The sequence below is a fragment of the Dromiciops gliroides genome, chromosome 1 (genome assembly GCF_019393635.1).
Source record: "Dromiciops gliroides isolate mDroGli1 chromosome 1, mDroGli1.pri, whole genome shotgun sequence".
Lineage (NCBI taxonomy): Eukaryota > Metazoa > Chordata > Mammalia > Microbiotheria > Microbiotheriidae > Dromiciops > Dromiciops gliroides.
Window position 1 is genome coordinate 501,354,898 of NC_057861.1, and position 23,920 is coordinate 501,378,817.

Consider the following 23,920-nt stretch of genomic DNA (forward strand, 5'->3'; position numbering starts at 1 on the left):
TATGGGCATGTTTGTAGGCAGTAGGGAAGCAGCTAGTACACAGGAAAAGATTGATTATAAAGGAGTGAACAGGGATGCTAGAAGGGGCAGTTGCTGTAGAAGATGGGATAGAATGGAATCACTTGTCAGTAGAGGGGTTTGCCTGGGCAACTCTTTCATGTAAGGCCACCAAAGGTGGAGATAGTGGTGGAAGGTACCGGAGTGTGATATGAGATTAAGGGAGAAGGGGGAGCTCTTGGCAAATAGTTTCAGTATTTTCAGTGAAATTTGAGGCAAGACTTTCAGTTGAGAGGGTGAGAAGAGGAGGAGCAATGGGAAGTTTGAGGAGGGATGAAAAGGTTTGGAAAAGGCTTTGTGATGAATGAGTCATTTACAGAGATGTAAAAGGATTGCCTTGCTTTAGTGAGGGCCTAAGTTAAAATTTCAGAACAAATTTGTTGTAGTAGATCTGGACAGCACAGTTCCATTTTTCTCCAGCTGGTTTGGCAGCAGGAGAGTAGGATTGAAGGCAGCATATGGTGGGAGTAATCCAGGGCTGAGGTTTGGCAGGGTGTAAAATCAGCAGAAAGATAAGGGGGTAAGGGATTCAAAAGAAGGAAACAGTGTAGGTTTACGAAGGAGTCAATGGGAAGGGAAAATGGCAGGGATAATTAATGGTCTGGGGAAAAGAACTAAAGGGCTGAGGGATTGAAGGCCACTATGAGGACTAAGAACAGGGTTTGGGGTTGCAAGGCAGAGGGGAAGGTAAAATGACAACAGATTATGATCAGTTTCAGAATTTATGACCATGGGGGTGTGGTACATTTGTGGGTAATGGCAAGATGAAAGGTATGGCTATCTCCTTTTTGTTGTTGTTGTTGGGGTTTTTTGTTTTTTGTGGGGCAATGAGAGTTAAATGACTTGCTAGTAAGCGTCAAGTCGTCTAAAGCCTTATTTGAACTCGGGTCCTCCTGAATCCAAAGCCAGTGCTTTATAGGTCATGTGAAATGAATAAATTGAGGAACTGTCAAGTTAGGGTGTTTGAAAGTACCATATGTTGAAGTCCCTTAGTACTAGAGAGGAGGGTAGGAGTTAGGGGAAAAAAGAGACTGTGAGACAGGCACTGAATTTATTGAGGAAAGAAGGGAAGTGTCCTGGAGGTAAGTAGACTTCAGCAACAGAATTTTGATTAGGTAGTAGTTATAGATTCAGTGAACCTCACTGGGAAGAAATTACTGAGTGGTGTTTGTTGAGTATGAGTTTGGAAGGGGCAGTGGAGAGTAAATAGCAGAAATTCCCAACTCCCCCACCTTGACTAGTGAGTAGGGGATTGAGGCAAAGTGAAGTTAGTGTTGGAAAGGGTGGCTTGGGAGTCAGTGTCATCAAGAGGGAGCTAGGGTCTCTGGGATCCAGAAGACAAAAGAGGAGTGGGAAAGGAAAAATTAAGATGATTTGTTATGAATTTGTTGTTGGGGATAAGGGAGGAAGATTTAATAAGTAATTTGTAAAAATTAATATAATTGTAAAGGGGGGCATATTGCATAGCATATTTTGTGATCATTCCACATTCATTTCATTCTTATAGTTATCCATTTGCACTGTGAGAATTGATGTTTAAAATTTTACTCTTAGGTACATACTGAAAGTTTCTTAAGTAATTTTTTTCTCTTTTGGTTATGAGCTTGGCAAATATCTACAAAGGAGTATTTCCATTTACAAGAGCAGAAAAAAAAGAGGATTGCATATGAAACATCACAGCTTCATTTTCATAAACAGCTTGTATATTCAGAACTGTAGAATAGATTCAACACCTTGGTTTCAAAACTATTCTGCTTATTTATTTCCTTGTGAATCTCCTATTTTCTGTTCATTTTCTAAAAATGTTATAACCCTTTTTAGAGGCATCATAACCATTACTTAGTCCTATCTCTTCCCTGTTTAAAAAACAAACAAAACCCCCCCATACATTATATGTGATTTAATCCAGCAAAACATCCACTCATTGACAAGTGTCTAAAAACATATGCTTCAATTTGCTGTGCCTCTAGTACCTCACCTCTTTTTAGTTAAGCCATGGAGTAGATGTGTTCTTTGGAGTTGAGGCATTGAGCAGAGTTCTTGAGATTTTCAGGTTTGTTTTCACTACAACAATGTTACTGTATAAATTGTTCTTGTGCTTCTGCTCAATTTACTCTTCATCAGTTTATATAAGCATTCCCAGGTGTCTCAGAAAGTGTCCCATTCATAATTTTTTCAGTGCAGTAATCATCAAATTAATAAGCTGTTGTATTTTTGTTCAATTGTTGATGAGCACCCACTTTGTTTGCCTCCAGTTCTTTGCTGTGATGAAAAGTATGACTATAAATATTTTTCTGCCCAGAGGTCTTTTCCTTTTTAAAAAATTCTCTCTTTTTTTTTTTTTTTTTTTGCGGGGCAATGGGGGTTAAGTGACTTGCCCAGGGTCACACAGCTAGTAAGTGTCAAGTGTCTGAGGCTGGATTTGAACTCAGGTGGTCCAGATTCCAGGGCCAGTGCTTTATCCACTGTGCCACCTAGCTGCCCCCTAAAAATTCTCTTTTGAAGTAAGCCTAGTGGTAGTATTGGGTCAAAGGGTACAGTTTAGTGATGTGGGTAGGTGGGGCAAAATTCTAAATTGTTTTCTAGAATAGCTAGACCAATTTATAGGTCTGCTAATCAGTGGTACGTTAGTGTCTGTCTTCTCTCAGCCCATTGATCAATTAGTACTTTTTTGGCCATCTTTTCCAATCTGATGGTTGTGAGGCAGTATTATTTCTGTTTATTAAAAATTTTATGTAATTTTTAGTTATTTAGAAAATTTTTTCATGTACCTGTTCGTAGCTTGGATGTCTTCCTTTGAGAACCTGTCATATCCTTTGACCATTTAGCTATTGGCAGACTGCTTATTCTTATATATTTGAAGCAGTTCATGATAGTTCTTTATCAGAGAAATTGCTGCAAAGATTTTCCCCCTTATTGTGTTTCCCTTCCATTTTAGTTGCTTTCATTTTGTTTGTGTAGAACTACAATTTTATGTAATCAGAATTGTCCATTTTATCTCGTCATCTTCTCTATCACTTGTTTGCTCCTAAACTCTTTCCCTATCCATATTTGTGAAAGATGTCTTCTTCCTTCTTCCTCCAATTTATGATGTGACCTTTTGTATCTTAAATTAAGTATCCATTTGGAGGTTTTTGTGATATATGATGTGAAATTGAATTTTAAACTTAATGTCTGGCAAACTGCTTTCCAATTTTCCCAGCATTTTTTGTTGAATCAGATGAACTTTAATCCCAGTGGTTGGGGTCTTGTGATTTATTGAACATCATGCCTCTGTGTATTGTGTACCTAATCTGAAATTTGTAAAATCCCCCCCCCCCAAAAAAAATAGCAGATAGATGCCTTTACATATTAATTTATCTTGGCTATCTCCTTAAGAAAATGTATTCTCGGGGGCAGCTAGGTGGCGCAGTGGATAGAGCACCGGCCCTGAAGTCAGGAGGACCTGAGTTCAAATGTGGCCTCAGACACTTGACACTTACTAGCTGTGTGACCCTGGGCAAGTCACTTAACCCCCATTGCCCTGCAAAAAAATATATATATATATATTCTCTCATTCATTCCTGTTAGATTTTCCCAGCTTTTGGGAGGTGAGGGGCAGTGAGGGTTAAGTGACTTGCCCAGGGTCACACAGCTAGTAAGTGTCAAGTGTCTGAGGCCACATTTGAACTCAGGTCCTCCTGACTTCAGGGCCGGTGCTCTATCCACTGTGCCACCTAGCTGCTCCCTATTCCTGTTATATTTTTGGATCATTGACCACATTATTTTAGCAGCTTTTAGAACATTTGATTGGTATATTTGTTAAACACCTACTGCATGACCAGCATTACTTGGTATTTGAGATTTACAAAAGAAGGAAAAAGTATTGACTTTCAAAGAGCTTATGTTAAAGCATTTAGAGAAGCAAACAAAACCACTAAGAAACAACTAGAGAATATAATCAAGTTATGGTCAATAAGGTATTGGTTACATAAATATTATGATAAAACAAAGAAGGAGAATGTGAAAATGCTAAGGAATAGGTTCTTGGTAACCAAGGGGAATTGCATGTTCCTTTGCTATAAAATATTGGGAAGAGGATTTAGATTTAGTTAAAAACTGAATGGCCTTTTCAGTATAATTGTATTCTTTTAAGTTTTCCTTTTACATCTTAGTTTATTTGGCAAACTAAAACACAATTCTCATTCTAGGTGATTTATTTATTACTCCCCCATCGTCATAAATTATTAAGTATTTGCTGGATTGTGATTTTTAAAAATTATACCTAGAGGCCAGAACATTTCTAGTGTGACACATTACCAGTTTTATAGTGAAAATAATTGGAAATGATTTCTAATATATGAGAATTCACTTTACAAGTATTTCCCAGAGTACTGTAATACAATGGTGTGATGGCTTTGGCTTATTTTTTATTTGCATCTGTAACTCTTCTATATCATCACAAATTCCTAAAATAAATCGTCAAATTATATGAACTCTTCCTCTTTGTACTGCTTTCCCTGGCTCTGCTACTTCCTAGTTTTATCACCTTGACTTAGTCAAAACTCTGGATTTCAATATTTTCATCTTTAATATGGTGGTAAGGATGGCAGTGATAGAATAGATAATCTTTACGTTTCCTTCCAATTGAAATCCTAGGAATCCTGTGAGGTGAACGTTTGGCTTAACCCACAAACTCAGTTCAGAAACCAGTTTTTGCTTTTCTTGGTGTCTAATCTCCCCTTACACCCCTACCCCCACCCCTCCACATTCCTCTATATTTACCAGTCTTTTTTTTTTTTTAAACTAATCTAATATTTCATTAAGTAGAAGGTTAAGCAGTTTGTGCCCATCCTGTACCACACAGTCTTTCCTCATCACCTGTCACTTATGGTAGTCTCTACCTTTCAGGGGTCCACTTTGTCATTTTATAGCAGTTGTTTGAACACCTATATACTCTTTAGTGGTGGAGGGTTCCATAGCTAGAGAATTCTAGGACTTCACTCAGAATTCATTGTTTGTTAATTTTCTTCCCTTGTACTCTCAAGTCATTTGACAAAGTCCTTTCCTAAGATGAGCACACACAAAATTACTGTACCCATTTCTATTAGTTATAATTCAAAGCAAATTTTTTGAATAATGATGTTTATGTAGGAGTATTTGGTGGGAAAATACCTTTAAGATAGATTTTTTTCAACCATGGACCCAAGAATCTCCTGGAGAGCTTTAATTCTTGTCAGAAATTGCAAAAATTATTCTGAGGTGAATATGGAGATCAGGAGACATTCTTTGGAGAAAAGTAGGGTAGAAAAAGGAATAAAGACTTTTGAGTTGTGAGAATCTTTGATTATGATGGGGAGATTTTAAGAAAGAAACTAAAAGTTTGCTTAGTGGCTCCACCAAACCAGATTAAAAGCTCATCTTTTTTTTGTGTGTGTGTGAGGCAGTTGGGGTTAAGTGACTTGCCCAGGGTCACACAGCTAGTAAGTGTCAACTGTCTGAGTCTGGATTTGAACTCAGGTCCTCCTGAATCCAGGGCCAGTGCTCTATCCTCTGTGCCACCTAGCTGCCCCATAAGCTCATCATTTTTGATTGCCTTGTTCTTAAAGGTTATAAGGTAATTGCATATGCATTTTCACCATGGCATATTTTGAATTTTAAAAAATAATTTTTCATTATAAGAATAAAACTGAACAAACGGGGACAGCTAGGTGGCGCAGTGGTTAAAGCACCGGCCCTGGATTCAGAAGGACCTGAGTTCAAAGCCAGCCTCAGACACTTGACACTTACTAGCTGTGTGACCCTGGGCAAGTCACTTAACCCCCATTGCCCCGCCAAAACAAAAAAAAAAATCAAAACTGAACAAGCAAGATGAAAAAACAAAATGTGAAGTTTTTACATTTTGCTAAAAGAATATGAAGAAGCAAATATTAACAGAATGTTGATAACAGTTTGCTTTGTGTTCTCTCAGCTTTTCTGTTTGTGTATGTATAGTTTTTTTGGTTTCATGAATTGCCTTTTCTCTTTTTTTTTGTTGTTGGACGGGGCAATGGGGGTTAAGTGACTTGCCCATGGTCACACAGCTAGTAAGTGTCAGGTGTCTGAGGCTGGATTTGAACTCAGGTCCTCCTGAATTCAGGCCTGTGTTTTATCCACTGCACCACCTAGCTGCTCCAGTGAATTGCCTTTTCAAAAGGCTATTTTTCTCCCCTTTGGGCCTTTAACTTGTTCAAGTGCAGCATTTGCTAATTTTTGTCTTTTCAATACCCTATTTGAATTTGACTTCTTTTTTTCAGTCTCTTTGTCTTTAGAGGATGCGAATAGAAATTCATATCCATAGGATCATACACATTAAGTTGAAAGGGACTGTGGAGGCCATTTAGTCACACTCCCTTCATTTACAGATGAGGAAATTGAGTTCCCACAGAGGTAAAGTGGCCCAAGGTCACACTGAGAGGATTTAAGCCTGTCCTCTCTGATGACTTCAAAGTTATTGTATCATGCTGAATCTCTTGGTGCTTATCCTGGATGATTTCTTTGGTGTGAGGGATGAGAGAGTAAAGGCAGAGAATATGCATTGCTAGCTTTTTAGCAGCCTTTTTTTCATCAGAACACCTTTTTTTTTTTCTTTCTCATGAGAACACTTTGAAAAGTGATAAACTGAATTAAGTGTGATATAATTTGTAGTTAGGACAACACATGTTTAGTTAGTGAATATCATTTTAATATATATTTTTCACAAAATACTTATTGCTTCATGCACATGTAATTGAAGCATAAACTTGTGAAGTTGTCAGGAAAGAGTGAATGTTTTCAGTTAAGTGAAAATGTAGTCCCCAGATATCTATAAATATTTGTAATGGTAGTCTCTATAAATTAGCACATTTTAACTGATTAGATCTCCTACCATTTAGCAAGCTCATGAACATTTTTTTTGGAACTAGTCCATACTTAAAAATTTTTTTTTTATTTTTCAAAGTTAGTTTGCCTCTAGTGTGGTAGCTCTAGATGTCAATTTATCTGCAACACCATGGATTGAAGTTCTTCCCCTGCTACTTCCAACTTTGGGGATGCAGTGCAAAGTGTGCTTGATTTGGAGTAAGAAGACCTGGGTTTGAACTGAAGTAAGTTCCTTAATTTCCATGGGCCTCAGATTCCCTCATCTGTGGAATTAGATGACCGACTTCCAAGGTTTTTCTTTTTTTTTTCCTTTTTTTTCCCCAAGGTTTTTCTAGCTCTAAATGTATGATTCTATAATACTCCCTCTCCCCCATTAAATTGAATATCTGTTTGGTTAGGTTGGGGTAACTACTGAAAAAAATATGCCTGACTAATAATGAAAAGAGAAGAAAAGAGAAAAACAAGTATAGGATACTGGGGAAAAAGAGGGGAAAGGAAAAAGCTAAGTTAACTTTTGCTGTGCTTTGTAGATAGTTGATCCCTTACAGACTGATTCCCTGTAAGTTAACATTGCTTAGCTAATTCCCACACAGTTTTAGGATTTGAGTTAGGAAATGATTCAAGCTATGTTACGTATAAATCAAGAAGCACTCTCCTTTTCTTCTCACTCTTCCTTCCTCTAAAAATTATAAAATTCAAAATATCACTAAACAACATTTTGAAAAATTTCAATTTATTATGACTATTTTACATATACGCTGTACCTGGTGTCACTTGATTTTTGCAGAAATATTATTTTAGGCAAAACAATTATGAATGATGGTTCCACAGGGATAATATTAGGGACATTTGACAGAAGGACAGATATTATGGTACAGTTTGGTCATAATATAAGAATAGTATTTTTCTGTTGGATATTCTTGTATTACATTTAGATACATGTAGAGATATAATTGGCATGCATCTCTCATCTTGTGACCACTTCTGTGCAGTGTGTAAGTATTCTTATGCCCTAGATCAGTGCCTAGCACACAGACTCTTTTGTTTGTTTTGTTTTGTTTTTAGAATAAAATAATAGTTTATTTAGGTGCTAGGGAAAGGAAACCAAGAGAAAAATCCTTGGACTTCTTATGGGGCGAAGGCATGGCACAGAGGCATGGCTTTCTCCCACATAGACTTTTTTTTTGGCCAGGGCAATGAGGGTTAAGTGAAGTGTTAAGTGCCTGAGGCCGGATTTGAACTCAGGTCCTCCTGAATCCAGGGCCAGTGCTTTATCCATTGCACCACCTAGCTGCCCCAACTTCCACACATAGACCCTTAAATCAATTCTTGTTTATTGATTGTAGTTATAGCGTTACATGTTAATGAGGTTTCATTACACTGTGGTAAATGACATGTTCTTCCACTTACTAGCACATAGTGAAGGCCTTCCTTACTTGGTGCTTGCGTTCACCTCTTGACTGGTTTTCCCACTTTGAAGCCCTATCCCTTTTAATTTATCTGTATACCACTGCTGAATTAGTCTACTTAAAACAAGACTGGCCTATTTGCTTCCTTACTCAGAAACCCTTAAATTAAGTTCATTTTCTGTCATAATCTGGCCCCCAGCCTACCTTAATTTTATTTCATCCAGTAAAATTGCAAATATCCTATCCATCAGACAAACTGTTCCCTAGATAGGCTTGGAGAATGATGCCCACATACCTTTTTGGGGGGGGGGGGAGAAGGCCAATGAGGGTTAAGTGACTTGCCCAAGGTCAAACAACTAATAAGTGTCAAGTGTCTGAGGCCAGATTTGAACTCAGGTCCTCCTGAATCCAGGGCTGGTGCTTCATACACTGTACCACCTAGCTGTCCCACTCACATACTTTCTAAATCCCATTCTTTCAAGGCCTGTCTAAAATTATATTTTGAAATCTTCTGTCTCTCTGAACCGCCATAGTATTTTGTTTGCATTTTTAAAGGTACTGGGAATATATTTTTCTTTATTTTATAGTTACTTGCATGCTTTTTTTTTTTTAATCTTGATAGCAAGTATTTTGGCACCTTTGCATCCCCTGTAGTGTCTAGCCAAGTACCTTACATTAAGTTAGAGTCAACTTGGTTGAAATACAGTTCCATTAGTATAGCTTGTATGTAGTTAGAATGTAGTTAGAAATTTTTCCCCTGTTCTGTGTTATATTTTGATTTTTATATACATTAGAACTAAAATATTGTTAATTTTTAAATTAAAAAAAAATTTTTTAGTGAGGCAATTGGGGTTAAGTGACTTGCCCAGGGTCACACAGCTGGTAAATGCTAGGTGTCTGATGCTGGAGTTGAACTCAGGTCCTCCTGACTCCAGGGCCAGTGTTCTATGCCCTGCGCCACCAGAGCTGCCCCCAAATATTGTTAATTTTTAAAATAAAAATATGGTTTTTAAAAGTTCATTTTTCTCCACCTTTGGTAAAGCATACCACTTAATGTAGGTATTAGATACAAAATACAAATGGGGGGATTGTAATGGGTGGGGGGGTATAAACTGATCCATGCCAAACTAAATATATCTATCTAGTCAGCCTTAATTCTGGCCCTGTTATGCTTTTTCCCATCTTGAAGTTTTTCCATAGTAGTTCTCCTGGTGAACAGGACAGTCTGTGCTGAAATTGGGCAGAAGGAATGTGCATCCCAAGGCATGTTTCATTAGGGAAAATGGGATTAGCTATATAGAATTTTATTTAACTGCCTAATTATCAAGACTGTGTTTATTCTGCCTATTCAGGAATATGTTTGAACATAGAATTTTTTTTATAAGAATCTTAAGTAGAATAAAACAGCTTATTTGTTATAAATCTGTTATTTTAGAACAGGAGTTCTTAGCCCGAGATTTGTGAACTAAAAAAAAATTTTTTTGTCTTTCAGTGTAATTGATTTTCTTTGTAGTTCTAAGTTTTTTCTTTCATGCACTTAAAAACATAAAGTTAAAAAAAGTATTAGTTGATATGCATTCAGACTCCATCAGGTCTTTCTCTGGAGGTAGACAAGTCCTTCAGAATTGTCTTAGATTATTGTATTGCTGAGAGTAGCTAAGTCATTCACAGTTGATAATGGTACAAAATGGCTATTACCATGTATACTGTTCTCCTGGTTCTGCTCACTTTACTTTGCATCAGTTCATGTGAGACTTTCCAGGTTTTTCTGAAAGCATCCTAAATAATTAGTTATAATTAATAACCACTATGTAAAATGTTAGAAAGCATTGGACCATCGGGAAAACATGGTTCTCATCTCAGCTTTGCTTTCAGCTAGCTGTGTGACCCTAGGGCAAGTCATCTAACTACTTAAATACTTACATTTGATCATCTTTCATAGGAAAGGATAGGACAAACATATTCTGAGGTTCCTTCCAAGTCTAAAATTTTATATTCTTTATAATTGACATTTAGCGGTACTTAGATATTCTGAGGTTCCTTCCAAGTCCAAAATTTTATATTCTCTATAATTGACATTTAGCCAATGAGGAACACTGAAGAATAGGGGTAAAAGATGTCATCAAGGAATTTGTGATAGGAAGAGAGAAGATTAGTTGGTCGTGTGATAAGAATTAGGGATGATAGATGGATTATCAGAGTGCTTCTTTGGGACCCTTGGTATAAAGAAAAAGTAATGAGGAGCATCTAGGTGGTGCAGTGGATAGAGCACTGGCCCTGGAGTCAGGAGTATCTGAGTTCAGATCCGGCCTCAGACACTTGACACTTACTAGCTGTGTGACCCTGGGCAAGTCACTTAACCCCAGTTGCCTCACCAAAAAAAAGAAAAAGAAAAAGAAAGTAATGAAGGTCTCTGGCAAATGGACCAAGCTGGTGAACAATGGTGGGAGGACATGGATGGGAGTAGCACTGGATGGAAGTCAGGAGTGGGTTATGATCTCCTTTCTTGGTGAGAGCTTCTGAAGTGATAAGGACACAAAACCATTTGAATATGACTTATGTGTTTTAACAAGGGCTCTTCATTCAGCCTACTTTTCCTTTCCTTGATTCTGCAATTAAGTAGTGATGGTGAATCCATGGTAACAGATTGATGTCAGTATATTTTAGTAACCTGTAGAGTCAGAAAGAAGGAAAATCCAGGTTCCACTTTTCATCAGTTCTCTGAGAGTATCCTGCTCATCATTTCACAATAGTATTCCATTACAGTCTTCTACCACAACTTGTTCAGCCATTCCATTTGTGAGCTCTTAATTGGTCAATAGCTACATTGGAATTTCTTCTTCTTTTTAGACAGCAGAGTGACTTTCACAGTGAAATTCCAATGGAAAATGGGCGACAGATTGTGTCTGTGTGTGTAAACTTGTTTCTGGTAGTAATATTTTTGTATTTGTATTTGAAAATCTTTCTTAATTAAGTTCTCTTAAAGATGCATATTTTATCTTTTTGGGGGGAGTGTATTCTGACTTATTCAGATGCATATATTTATTTTCTGGTGAGGTTAATCAGCTGAATCTGTGAAAAGATAATTAGTTATAAATTTATGTTTTTGAGATTAAGCATCCTTTGTCTACCTTATTTTCCCATACATGAATTGAAGTCAGAAACTTGGTTTCTGTTTTCTGTAACTCAAAACTCAGTGTTTTCTCTCCATACTCTGGTACCTGCTTAATTCCTGCAAAGTCATAAACTCATCAGTAATTTGGTTTCTGGACCTAGAGTGGCTAATAAGTAACTTAAGGAAGTCATAATAAAGATCCTTCCTATTATATTCATTGACCTTGGTCAAATTCGTTTTTACCTTCCCTGCGGGAATGTGCTGACATGATTTGATAATTGAAATATAATGATTTTAACCTCCTTCACAAATTTATGATTTGTAGGTGGTCCCTTTGTCTAGATACCTTGGACTCTATTGTAAAGTAGAAGAACAGTATTGTTGAAGAAAAGTCCTGACCACATATGCATTATTGCCTTTGTGGGATCAGTTTCAGGGAAATTGTCAGATGGATAGGAAAGGTCAAGAAAAGTAGGGTCTTTGGTCTGAATGAAACTGGAAAATAGAAACTGCCTGTAATTTTTGTTTAGTATTTGGGAGCTCCAACTTGAGTGGGAGTTCTGCTAAAAAAATTATTCCTAGATCACCAAGCAGAGTGAATAAATGAATATTCTATTAGCAAATAGCAATTTTAATTATATTGGGGTTTTTTCCCTTTCCTTTAGCCAGAAAAAGTATTTTCGTGTATAGGTCTTAGATTTCATTGTTGCCTTTTTCTCACATAATAAGGGAGCTTTCTTTACTCAGATGTGTCTGAAATGCTTTATTCTGATTTCTTACAGATTTTCTATTTTGTACATACGTTGTTTTGTATATACTGTATATGATGACTTCAGTGGGCAGTGAACGTTCCCGGGGCACTCGGGACAAAACTCAGATATCAACCACACAGATGACACAACCACAGAAACAAGTAGTACAGGTAAGTTTTATTATTTATCATCTTTAGCAAAGTATTTTAATATGTAGGTTACTTTTCTCTGCTAGGGAAACAGTTGTTGGGTTGGGGGGTTTTTTGGTTTTGTTTTGTTTTGTTTTTTTTGATAGGGGGGATTCAGTAGGAAGAGTCAGTAGAGCTTTGAAACTTGTAGAGACATTCTGCCAGGAGAAATTTGCATTCCTAGGCATACTTCTTGATATCTTGTGGCTTCTGGGCTGTATTTTTGTATCATTTGGCTATGGAGCCAGAGACCATAAACTGTTACTTTTAGACTAAGCAAAACTTAGCAAGATATATTTGATACAAAATTATAAAGGGTACATTAAAGCCAACAATTTGTACTAGCTGAGGATTTGTAGTTTTATTTTAAGGTGATGAAAATAATGATGTTTTCCAGCCTAGCCTTGTTTTATTCAGTAAGAATGGATTGTGATTAGCAACATACAAATGTTTAATCTACTAAAGTGATTTGTTTTTCATCTTAAATCAGTTAAGCAAGCTCCTCAAAATTTTGTGTGTATTATTTTACTTGACAAATCTTTGTAAATAATATACAGGTAGCTAACTTGGATCAGGTGAGGCTAAATTTTCATTTGAGTTAATGGAATTTATAGTAATACAATTGTACTGTATTCAAATGACAATTATAAATATAGGTAGGTGGCTCAGTGGTGGAGAGAGTGCTGGACCTTGAGTTAAGAAAACTCATCTTATTTGAAATTGGAAATCTTACTAAATAAAGGTTGAAAACTTAATTAATTAGTTAAAAAAAAAAGAAAGAAAACTCATCTTCCTGAGTGCAAATCTGACCTCAGACACTTATTAGCTGTGTGACCCTGGGCAAGCTGCTTAATCCTGTTTGCCTCAGTTCCTCATCTGTAAAAATGAGCTGGAGAAGCAAACTACTCCTGTATCTCAGACAAGAAAACTTCAAATGGGGTCATGAAGAGTCAAGACAGGACTGAAATGACTGACCTTCCTTCTGCACCTTTAGTGTGCTACAGCTGTATTATAAAAAAAATCAGTGCATTGGAAGAAGTTATGGGTTCTGATCTTGATTCTGTACTTACCTTTGTAACCTTGGGCAAATCATTTAACTTCAATGGACTGCAGTATCGGTTGTAAGATGAGATTGGACTAGTGACCTCTAAGGTCTCTTTAAGATATAAACCTATGATTCTGTGGTTCTATAAAAGGGATTCAGAAGACTGACCTTTTTTCTTTTAAAAATATTTTGAATGATGCCTTTTGTTTTTTATATCCTTCATTTCAAGCCTCTCACGCTGTGTGGGACCTTAGCTTGTGACAGAGAAAAACAATTGAGCAAAAATATACTACATAATAAACATATGTGTTGGTATATATTAGGTAATATTCATCATCAGTTCTTGGCCTCTCTTCCATGAGGAGGGGGTATGTGTGTATAATAATTTCACTCTCTGTTTTCTTTGTCCTTCATTGGTTTATTTAGTGTTAGATTTCTTTTTAGTCATAGTTACATTTATATTATAGAATTTATTGTGTAAATTGTACTCTTGGTTTTGCTTATTTAATTTTGTAACTATTTGTATCAGTCTTTCCATGTTTCTCTGATTCTTTGCCATTTCTTACTCCATCATAATATTCCCATTAATATGCTGGGCTTTTTTTAACTTAATGAATGCCAAAAAGGATATTTCAATATAGAAAGAGCAGAAAGATTATTTTATATGAAGCTGTAAAATTCTATTAAATTCAAAGTTTTAAAAGTATATTAAATTTGAGGTGGTAATAATTAAAATAGCTAGCATTTTATATATGTAACCCTTTATGGTTTACAAAGGGCTTTACATGTGTTCACTCATTTGATCTTCACAACAGCCCTATCGGGTAGGTGCTATTATTAACCCCATTTTACAAATGAGTAAACTGAGGCACAGAGGGGTTAAATGAATTGCCCAGGTCATATAGCTGGTGCTTGAAGCAGGATTCAATCTCAGGGCTTTCTGACTCCTGTGCTGTCTGCTGTGCCACCTATGTACCTAGAAAATCTATTAAGAAAACCTGCACTGTGTGTCTGTGTTCCCCTTTGGACTTTTCTTCTGCTGTTTGTATAGTTTAAAATGTTACATTGAAACCTCTTTCCTTTTTTTGTATCTCTATCAGCCATGTGCTTTCTTCCTCAACTCTTTTTTCTCTTCCCCCTCCCCATTCTTATCCTTCATATATCCAAATAAAAGCCCTCCCTTGTAACAGACAAGTATCGGAAAGTAAAACAAATTTGCCTTGTCTAAAAATGGACATCTTCTGCTCCTCTAGTCTATCACATCTTTTCTACTAGGTTGGAAGCATTCTTCATCAGAGTTCAGAATCCTTTCAAAGCTATTTTCCTTTATTGTTGTAGTTAACAGTATAAATTGTTCTTTTGTGTTCTACATTTTTTTCAGGCATTCCCCAATTGATGACCATCCAATTCATTTCCATTTCTTTACTACCTCAGAGCATCCTGCTGTAAATATTTTGTTACATATTGGGCCTTTGTTTTTGCATTTGACTTCCTTTTGGTTTATGCCCAGTTGTGGAATTACTGAGCCATATAGGATGTGGATAGTTCCAGTAATTTTTCTTGCATAATTCTAAATTGACATCCAGAATGATTTGATCTCCATCAATAGTTCTTTCTCTTCACAACCCTTTTAACACTGTTCTTATATTTAGTCTTTGTGAAATGTACCACTGTATTGATCTGATGTGTGTTTCTCTTACTCTTAGTGATTTAGAAGTATGAAACTCAATAGAAATGGGGCTCACTATGCCAAATAAGGATCTCTGCAGCCACATATTAACTTAGTTTTAAAGTGTAATATTATTTATGCTTTATTGCAATTTTTTATTTACTTTATTAAATATTTTTCAATTACATTTTAGTCTTGTTTGGGCTGCACATAGGTGTACTGTGGACAGCATGTAGCCTATGGGCAGAGATACCTCTGATTTGGAGTATTTTTGATGTGGTCATTTATAGTTTTCCATTCTTTTGAAAAAATTTGGTATCCTATGAGGTATTCTGTGGTTGCTAATCTACTGGGGTATGGCTGTTGGTGTGTGTGTGGAGGTTGTGTGTATTTGTGTCAGTTTCCAGTATATTTTGGATATCAGACATCTTTCACAAGGTACAGGGTGTAGGGCAAATTATTTTTACACTGTTTATCCTGTCTATTTCAATTAAATTATGCAAAAGCCTTTTAATTAAATCAAAATTGTCTACTTATCTCTTGTTTAGTTAAGACTAATCTTTTGACTACTTATTTGCTCCTCTTTTAGGACCCAAGAAGTTTTTTGATTGATGCTTTTTTGGGGGCAGGGGGTCAGTGGGGGTTAATGAGGGTTGTGCCTTGCCCAAGGTCACACAGCTAGTAAGTGTCAAGTGTCTGAAGTCGTATTTGAACTCAGGTCCTCCTGAATGCAGGTGCTTTATCCACTGCACCACCTAGCTGCCCCCTTTGGGGAACTTTGTGGAGTGTGTTGGCAGTTCTCTTTTATTATCCCTTCCCCCTTCAAAGAAAAAAAAAATCACAACAACACAAATCATCCTATTCGTTGTCTTTTACCTTTGTTGCAACACTAACACATTCACAATGCTCAGTTATCCTGGAGTGTCTACTTATAGAAACATAGCCAAGAAGATATTGTCTATTAGAAAAGTAACTTATAGTTTGGGTCTAGATCTGGAGACATTAAAGATGGTTTTAGGGTAAGTGGCATGTTTCCCTTTATTTATAGGTGGTCTTATAACTGTTATAGCCTCTGAATTATGGCGGGCAGAATAAAGTTAGTACCACTTTTTCCAGCAAAATTTGCTTTGCATGTTTTAAGTAGAATGAGTTAGTGAGACATTAATCTGAGTGTTGTCTGAGAGTTAGTTACTAATAGTGATAAATGTTGGCAGCTAGGTGGTGCAGTGGATAGAGCGCCGGCCCTGAAATCAGGAGGACCAGAGTTCAAATCTGGCCTCAGACACTTAACACTTACTAGCTGTATGACCCTGGGCAAGTCACTTAACCCCAATTACCTCACCAAAAAAAAAAAAGAAAAAAAAATCAAAGGGTAGTTTTAGAAATTTTCTTCATTGAGTATAAATGGCTGATGCTTTTTCCCCTTTCTAGGATGAGACAGTTTATTCATCTCTCACATACTCTTTGGGGGGGGGGCAATTCCAGTTAAGTGACTTGCCCAGGATCACACAGCTACTAAGTGTCAAGTGTCTGAGGCCAGATTTGAACTCAGGTCCTCCTGACTCTAGGGCCGGCGCTCTATCTACTGTGCCACCTAGCTGCCCCAATGGTAGTTTGTTTTTTTGTGAAATAATAATCTAGCATTTCTTTAATAATAATAAACATTTTTATTTAAAGTTTTGAGTTCCAAATTGTTTCTCTCCTCTCCCTCCCTGAGGTGGCAAGCAGCAAGATACATGTTATACATGTGCAATTACGTAAAACATTATCATATTAGTTATTTTGTATAAGAAAACTTGAATAAAAGGGAAAAAAAAGAAAAATAGCGTGCTTCAGTCTGTGTTCAATTATTATCAGTTCTTTCTTTGGAGATGGATAATATGCTTTATTATTACTCCTTTGGGATTGTGTTGGATCATTGCATTGCTGAGAATAGTTAAGTCATTCATAGTTCTTTATCAAACAATATTGCTGTCCCTGTGCACAATGTTCTCGCGGTTCTGTTCACTTCACTATACATCAGTTCATACAAGTCTTTCCAGGTCTTTCTGAAACCATCCTGCTTGTCATTTCTTATAGCACAATAATATTCCATCACCATCATATACCAAATCTTATTTAGCTATTCCCCAATTGATGGGCATTCCTTTGATTTCCAATTCTTTTCTTTTTTTGGCGAGGCAGTGGAGGTTAAGTGACTTGCCCAGGGTCACACAGCTAGTAAGTGTCAAGTGTCTGAGGTTGGATTTGAACTTGGTTCCTTCTGAATGCAGGGCCGGTGTTTTATCCACTGCGCCACCTAGCTGCCCCTGATTTCTAATTCTTAGTCACCACAAAAAGAGTTGCTATATATATATATTTGTACAAATAGGTCTTTTTCGCTTTTTGGGGATGTCTTTGGGATATAAACCTAGCAGTAGTATTGCTGGATCAAAGGGTATGCACAGTTTGATAGCCCTTTAGGCATAATTTCAAATTGTTCTCCAGAATGGTTGGATCTGTTCACAACTCCACCAACAGTGGATTAGCATCCCAGTTTTCCAACATCCAATATTTTCCTTTTTTTTGGTGAGGCGATTGGGGTTAAATGACTTGCCCAGGGTCACACAGCTAGTAAGTGTTAAGTGTCTGAGGCCGGATTTGAACTCAGGTACTCCTGACTCCAGGGCCGGTGCTCTATCCACTGCGCCACCTAGCTGCCCCCTCCTTTTTTGTTATATTTGCCACTCTGATAGGTGTGCAGTGATAGTTTGGTAGTGTTATATCAGCACATGTAATGCATTTAAGCAATCTTTTTGGCATTAGTCATAACTTAAAAATTTAAATCAAGCCAGTTCCTAGGAATCTAGTGTAAGACGAATACCAACTCTTCCTCTAATGAGGTCTGACCTCAAGCAAATCACTTAAATCTTTCTGAGGCCTTGGGTTTCTCACCTATAAAATTAAGTCATTTGGACTAAGATCTCTTTAATCTTTTTATGACTCTTGTAATAAAGATATTTAGAATTATCTGTTTGACCCAAATTTTACCACCTGAGTTATCCCATGGATAACTCAGCATGAACATGGTTTCATTAATAAGGAATATGTGAGTGGGTAAAACAGTTAACATCAAAATTTCAGGAAATCCTGTACTACTTGTCAGCTAAAGCATGACAAAATATATTTTGTAACATTTATCCCTTTTTGGGGGGGGTATTTTTAATGAAGTTTTCTTGGCTAGTTAAACCCTATTGAATTTTCTCTAACCACAATTTTAGAGTGGACCAAAATCAGATTTAGTGTTTCTGTATATAGTTTGTGTATGTTTACTTAAAGTAAAAGTATTTTTAAGCTGTTTTCAACTTAAATTTTTTTTCTTCATCTAGGGCTGTGAGTTCATGATTTTTTCCCTTTTTGGATTCACACAGAAGGGTTCTTCAGAGAAAAAATGTTCCGGATTAGAAGTGTGGGGGAAGAAGGGGAAGGGAGGGAGATATTTAGGGGATCCAAAACTCTTTGACCATAACAGGCCAGTATACAATGGATTAGAGAACATGGATTTAACATCAAAAGAAATGTCTATCTTTCAGGTAAATAGGGCCATTTGAAAGTGATAGATCTTTTAGTTTTTTATGTTAGGAAATATAGGATAAATTTACATTATTTTTAAAAAGATTTAACTCTTTCATTTTACTCTCCAAAATCATATCAGTATTATATTCTGAGTGCACTGCTTTGTACCCTACTTTGGATAAGCATATTAAAAGTCATCAGTTACAGTTCTGTAGGCTAAACGGAACAAAACATTAACTTTCCTGACAATTTAGTTACTAGATTTTACCTAGTGTATGCCAATGAACTTAGATTTGTTGTGATAGAATTAGTATATTAAGTATAAGCTTGGAATATTTTGTTTTTATGTAGATTTCTTTAAGTGTTTTTCCTTCAGTTAATTGATTTATATTCATTACATAATTTCTAGAATATTTAATCCTTCCAATATTTTTTCCAGTTGAGTAAGCACCCCCTATTCACTTGGGGTCTCATTCTGTACAATTCTATCATTCCATATATTTTATAATATATCGTGGAGAGAACTCATTGTCTCCCACAAGCATCTGTCTTTGCCCATTGGCTGAATCTATAATGGACAAGATAACATAGAGCTTGAATAGCCAATTGTGTTGCAAGACAACTGTTTTGTGTGTGTGTGTGTGTGTGTGCGTGTGTGCATGCGCAGATCTTGATAGGCTGGAAATATGTTCCCAAATGTAATGAAAATCTCAGATCTGAACAAAAAAGTATTAAAACTTTTTGAGTTCAGGAAAGTCTTTCCAAAAGATTGGATGCATGAGGCCTTGGAAATAACCAGGGAATTATTTCCTTTGGGAAAGGACATATAGGCATTGTTCATAACAAACTTGATATAGCCTGCATGATTCATTGCTTAAAAAAAAACAAACACTAATGTGGATTTAGGTATCATTAATAGAAGTACAGTGTTGAAACTGAGTTAATAGTCTCATTGTACTTTGTATTGCTCAAACCAGTTCATCATGAGATTTTATAGAGTACTGGCCTGTGATGTTAAAAATGCCTATATTAAAGTCCTTTTCTGATGCATACTGGCTATATGTACTCTGGACAAGTCCTTTAACATTCCCCAAATGTCTCTCTTATGATTATAAGTTGCAAAGTAGCTGATTTGTTCTCACCAGGAATTTCCTATACTAGTGAAATTGCAGGTCTGAACTGAAATGAGGTTTTCTTTAAAAGACCAATACTGACAACCTTAGGCAAAGAATGATTAGGGGTCTTGAATCTGTTGTGCATGGCATATTGGGTTAATTGGGAATTGTTTAACCAATAGAAAAGTAGAATTGAAAGACACAGTAGTTTTCTTCCTTTATTTAAAGGACTGTCAAAGATCTAATTTAGGTAGTTTATAGAGGTGGATCAGAGACCCAGTAATGGGGAAACGGATTTAAATGCAAGGCAAGAACTTTTATAAGATTTTACAACAGATTGAGCTACCCTGCCTCCTAAGTAGTGTCACACTGGAAGTATTCAAGCAAAGATTGAATGATATGAGCAATAGTTGAGAAAAGGTTTTTTGGTTTTTGGTTTTTGTAGAGGGGTTTAACTAGATGAATTCTTTTCCCTTCCAATTGCAGGATTTTTATTCTGTTCATTAAAATGAACTTTTTTTGTTTAACCAGATTTATCTCTTAACAGTTTTGTTAAGTTCACAAAAGCTTTTCTTCAGATTGGTTGACTCTCAGAGACTCTTAGCTAGGTTGTATGGATGTCACTAGAAAGTGCCTACACCAAAATGACAGAGCCTTGAATTATCTATTAAATATGTTGACATTTAGTTATTTGCCAGGAGGCTAGGTGGCACAGTGGATAAAGCACTGGCCCTGGATTCAGGAGGACCTGAGTTCAAATTTGACCTCTGACACTTGACACTAGCTGGGTGACCCTGGGCAAGTTATTTAATGCTCATTGCTCTGCCCCCCCCCCCCCAAGACATTTAGTTATTTGTTGATTTGTTGCATTACTTTCAGTTATGTGTGTTTTTGAGAAATAGATCTTAAGATCCTCTTAGGTAACAGTCATGTCATACATCTTTTGCATTCCTCTCCACAGCTAGTATAGAACTACATGATAACTTTGTATATTTAAAAGGAATATCAGGAGATTATATATATATGAGAGAGAGAGGAGAGAGAGAGAGAGAGAAGATTCATGGTTTCATGCTATGGAAATGCTTGTTTTATTCCATAAATTAAAAGTAAAATAAAAATTTTAAAACTGCATGCTATTAGCTAATGAGCATATTTTCAGAGAAGTTGTATTTTGTAGAAGAGAACTTTTGCATGGGTTAGAGATTACCCCTCAGGAAAAAGAATTTTAGCCTTACATTCAACTCCCAGATAGACTTAGACGCCTTTTCTAATGTGCCACTTCAGATATTGAGAGGGGAATAGGAAGAGAGTGAGCATTAGGGATGGATATTTAGGTTTGTCAAGTTTGGGAGAAGACCTAACATGTCTGTGTAATGAGAGACAAATGTCTCTAGAATAGAGAGAATTATGATTAAACTTCTTCATCTTATTGCTATTTCTCTTCAATATTTCAGCATAGCCCCCTGCTCCCCCACCCTGGCTGTTCATTTTCTTCTTTATAGGATTCAGAGATGGAAGGAACCACCAAAGTTATGTAAAACAATCCCTTTTCATTTTAAAGACAGTTCTGAGGAGTTGAGTGATTGGCCCCCCCCCCCCCCCCGCAATGTAACACAGGAATAGTAACTTTCAGAGCCATATCACACACTCTCCCCCTTTCTCCCCCAATACCAACTCATAGTGTTTGTTTTGGTTTGGTTTTTTTGGTATCTGTCTGAATTTTCTGTCCCACAAATCATTTTGTGGAAATGGCTACTTGAGGTCAGGTGTTAGGATACTGTTTGTTAGGCATATCAAGGAGAGGGGTCTGCTAGCTTCTAGAGCAGGGATTCTTTTTTTTTTTTTTTAATGAGGCAATTGGGGTTAAGTGACTTGCCCAGGATCACAGAGCTAGTAAGTGTTAAGGTCTGAGGCCGGATTTGAACTCAGGTACTCCTGACTCCAGGGCCGGTGCTCTATCCACTGCACCACCTAGCTGTCCCTAGAGCAGGGATTCTTAACCTTTTTTGTGTCATGGACTCTTTTGGCTGTCCAGTGAAGCCTATGGATCCTTTCTCAGGGATGCATAGGATTTCAAAGGAAACCAACTATACTGAAATGTGGTTATCATAGACTCCTCCTACTCCCAAGTTAAGAATCTTTTCTAGAGGAAAGTAGATAAGTTTAAGCTTTTGCCCCTTATAAAAGGGGCATAAGGCTAGTTTTTTTTTCTTTGTAGTAGTTGAGTTTTTGTTTTACCGTAATTGTGATTTTTTTTAACTCCAGAAAACTTTTGCATTGTAGCATAAATTGCAGGGCAATGAGGGTTAAGTGACTTGCCCAGGGTCATACAGCTACTAAGTGTCAAGTGTCTGAGGTCGGATTTGAACTCAGGTCTTCCTGAATCCAGGGCCGGTGCTTTATCCACTGAGCCACCTAGCTGCCCTGGTATAGATATTTTAAGGGACTCTGTATCTTGACTATTGCGTAGAAGGATCTTTTAGGACTTATATTCAGATAGGCAGAAGAGATTGGAACCTTTTCAGTGGAATAGAAAAAAGAGGTTATATGGAATAGTCTGGGCACCTTACTATACAATGTCTCTGTCATACATATATGCATGTGCACACGCGCGCGAACACACACACACACACACACACACACAGAATGCTCTTCTTTTCTATGGTTGTTCACTATTCTCATTCATGGACTTGCAAGCCCTACGAGTCACATGCCTGATTTGGACCATTCTAGGGTCATTTGTTTTCATTTCCCCCTTTTCTGTGTATCTGCTGGCTCCAGATACACAGAAGAAGCAGGCGATTCTTTTTTTTTTTTTTTTTTAAAGTGAGGCAATTGGGGTTAAGTGACTTGCCCAGGGTCACACAGCTAGTAAGTATTAAGTGTCTGAGGCTGGATTTGAACTCAGGTACTCCTGACTCCAGGGCCAGTGCTCTATCCACTGCACCATCTAGCTGCCCCCAAATTTTATTTTTTTATTGTTATTTTTTGTGTGTGTGTGAGGCAATTGGGGTTAAGTGACTTGCCCAGGGTCACACAGCTAGTAAGTGTCAATCATCTGAGGTCGGATTTGAACTCGGGTACTCCTGATTCTAGGACCTGTGCTCTATCCACTGCGCCACTTAGCTTCCCCTGGCAGGCCATTCTTGATGCATGGTTAGAGTACATTCACCCATGTGTTGAAATCAGTAGTGGCTAAAGGCCACTATTACATTTACTGGGAAAACTGTTGATGGGAAACTGTTGTGAGATGAAAGTATATATTCTCCAGAACCTCTCTCATACTAGCAGTTTGGGGATTAGAGGGCCCGTTTGGGAGTTACCATGAATATAGCATCAGAAATGCTTTGTACTGATTTATTTGCTAGCTCTGGAGTGAGGGGGTTCCTTTGGGGGGGGGGTGGAGTGAGGGGTTCTTAAAGAACCTTGTATTCACAGACTCATTCCTCTTGTCCCAACCCCTACCTCAACTTCAGGGCTCTGTGGATAGTTATTTCACCATAATTGGTTTCCTTTGTTATCCTGAGTATTTTATTCATTTAAAAACATTCTGGGGGCAGCTGTGTGGTGCAGTGGAAAGAGCACTGGCCCTGGAGTCAGGAGGACCTGAGTTCAAAAGTGGCCTCAGACACTTAACATTTATTAGCTGTGTGACCCTGAGCAAGTCACTTAACCCCAATTGCCTCACCAAAAATAAATAAATAAATAAAAACCAACCAGCCAAACAAAAAAAACCCCAAACATTCTGGGAAAAGGGTCATAGGTTTGTTTCACCTTTGTTCTAGAGTTTTTTGGCCTATGCAGTATAGACATTTGGAGATTATGCTTGATTATTACTGGCTGTGGAAAATGTTTGAATCTGGCTTGGACACTATTAGAAAAGCACTTTCTGTAAGATTACTGACAAAATGTATAAATAACACCTACAGAGGAAATACACCTAAAAAGTAAGAAATCCTACAAAAAACTGTTAAGTGTTATAGATACTGTAAATGATAGATTGTTTAGTGATTTTAGTTATTTACATGATTATGTGAAGTTGATTTTCTTAGCATATGTAACTTCCAGTGGAAATGCCTCTCTAACCGAGGAATATTGAAAGTCATCTAATATTGAATACATATGTCTAGGGAATT

General features: G+C 37.0%; 1 protein-coding gene across 1 annotated transcript in view; it reads left to right on the top strand.

Moving 5' to 3' along the window:
• The window catches only part of UBAP2 (ubiquitin associated protein 2), a 145,190-nt gene that overhangs the window by 16,251 nt on the left and 105,019 nt on the right, over positions 1-23,920 (top strand). Inside the window, 1 exon segment of the mRNA XM_043997667.1 lies at positions 12,243-12,382. Coding sequence (XP_043853602.1) covers positions 12,284-12,382 — 99 coding nt within the window. The 5' untranslated portion in view covers positions 12,243-12,283.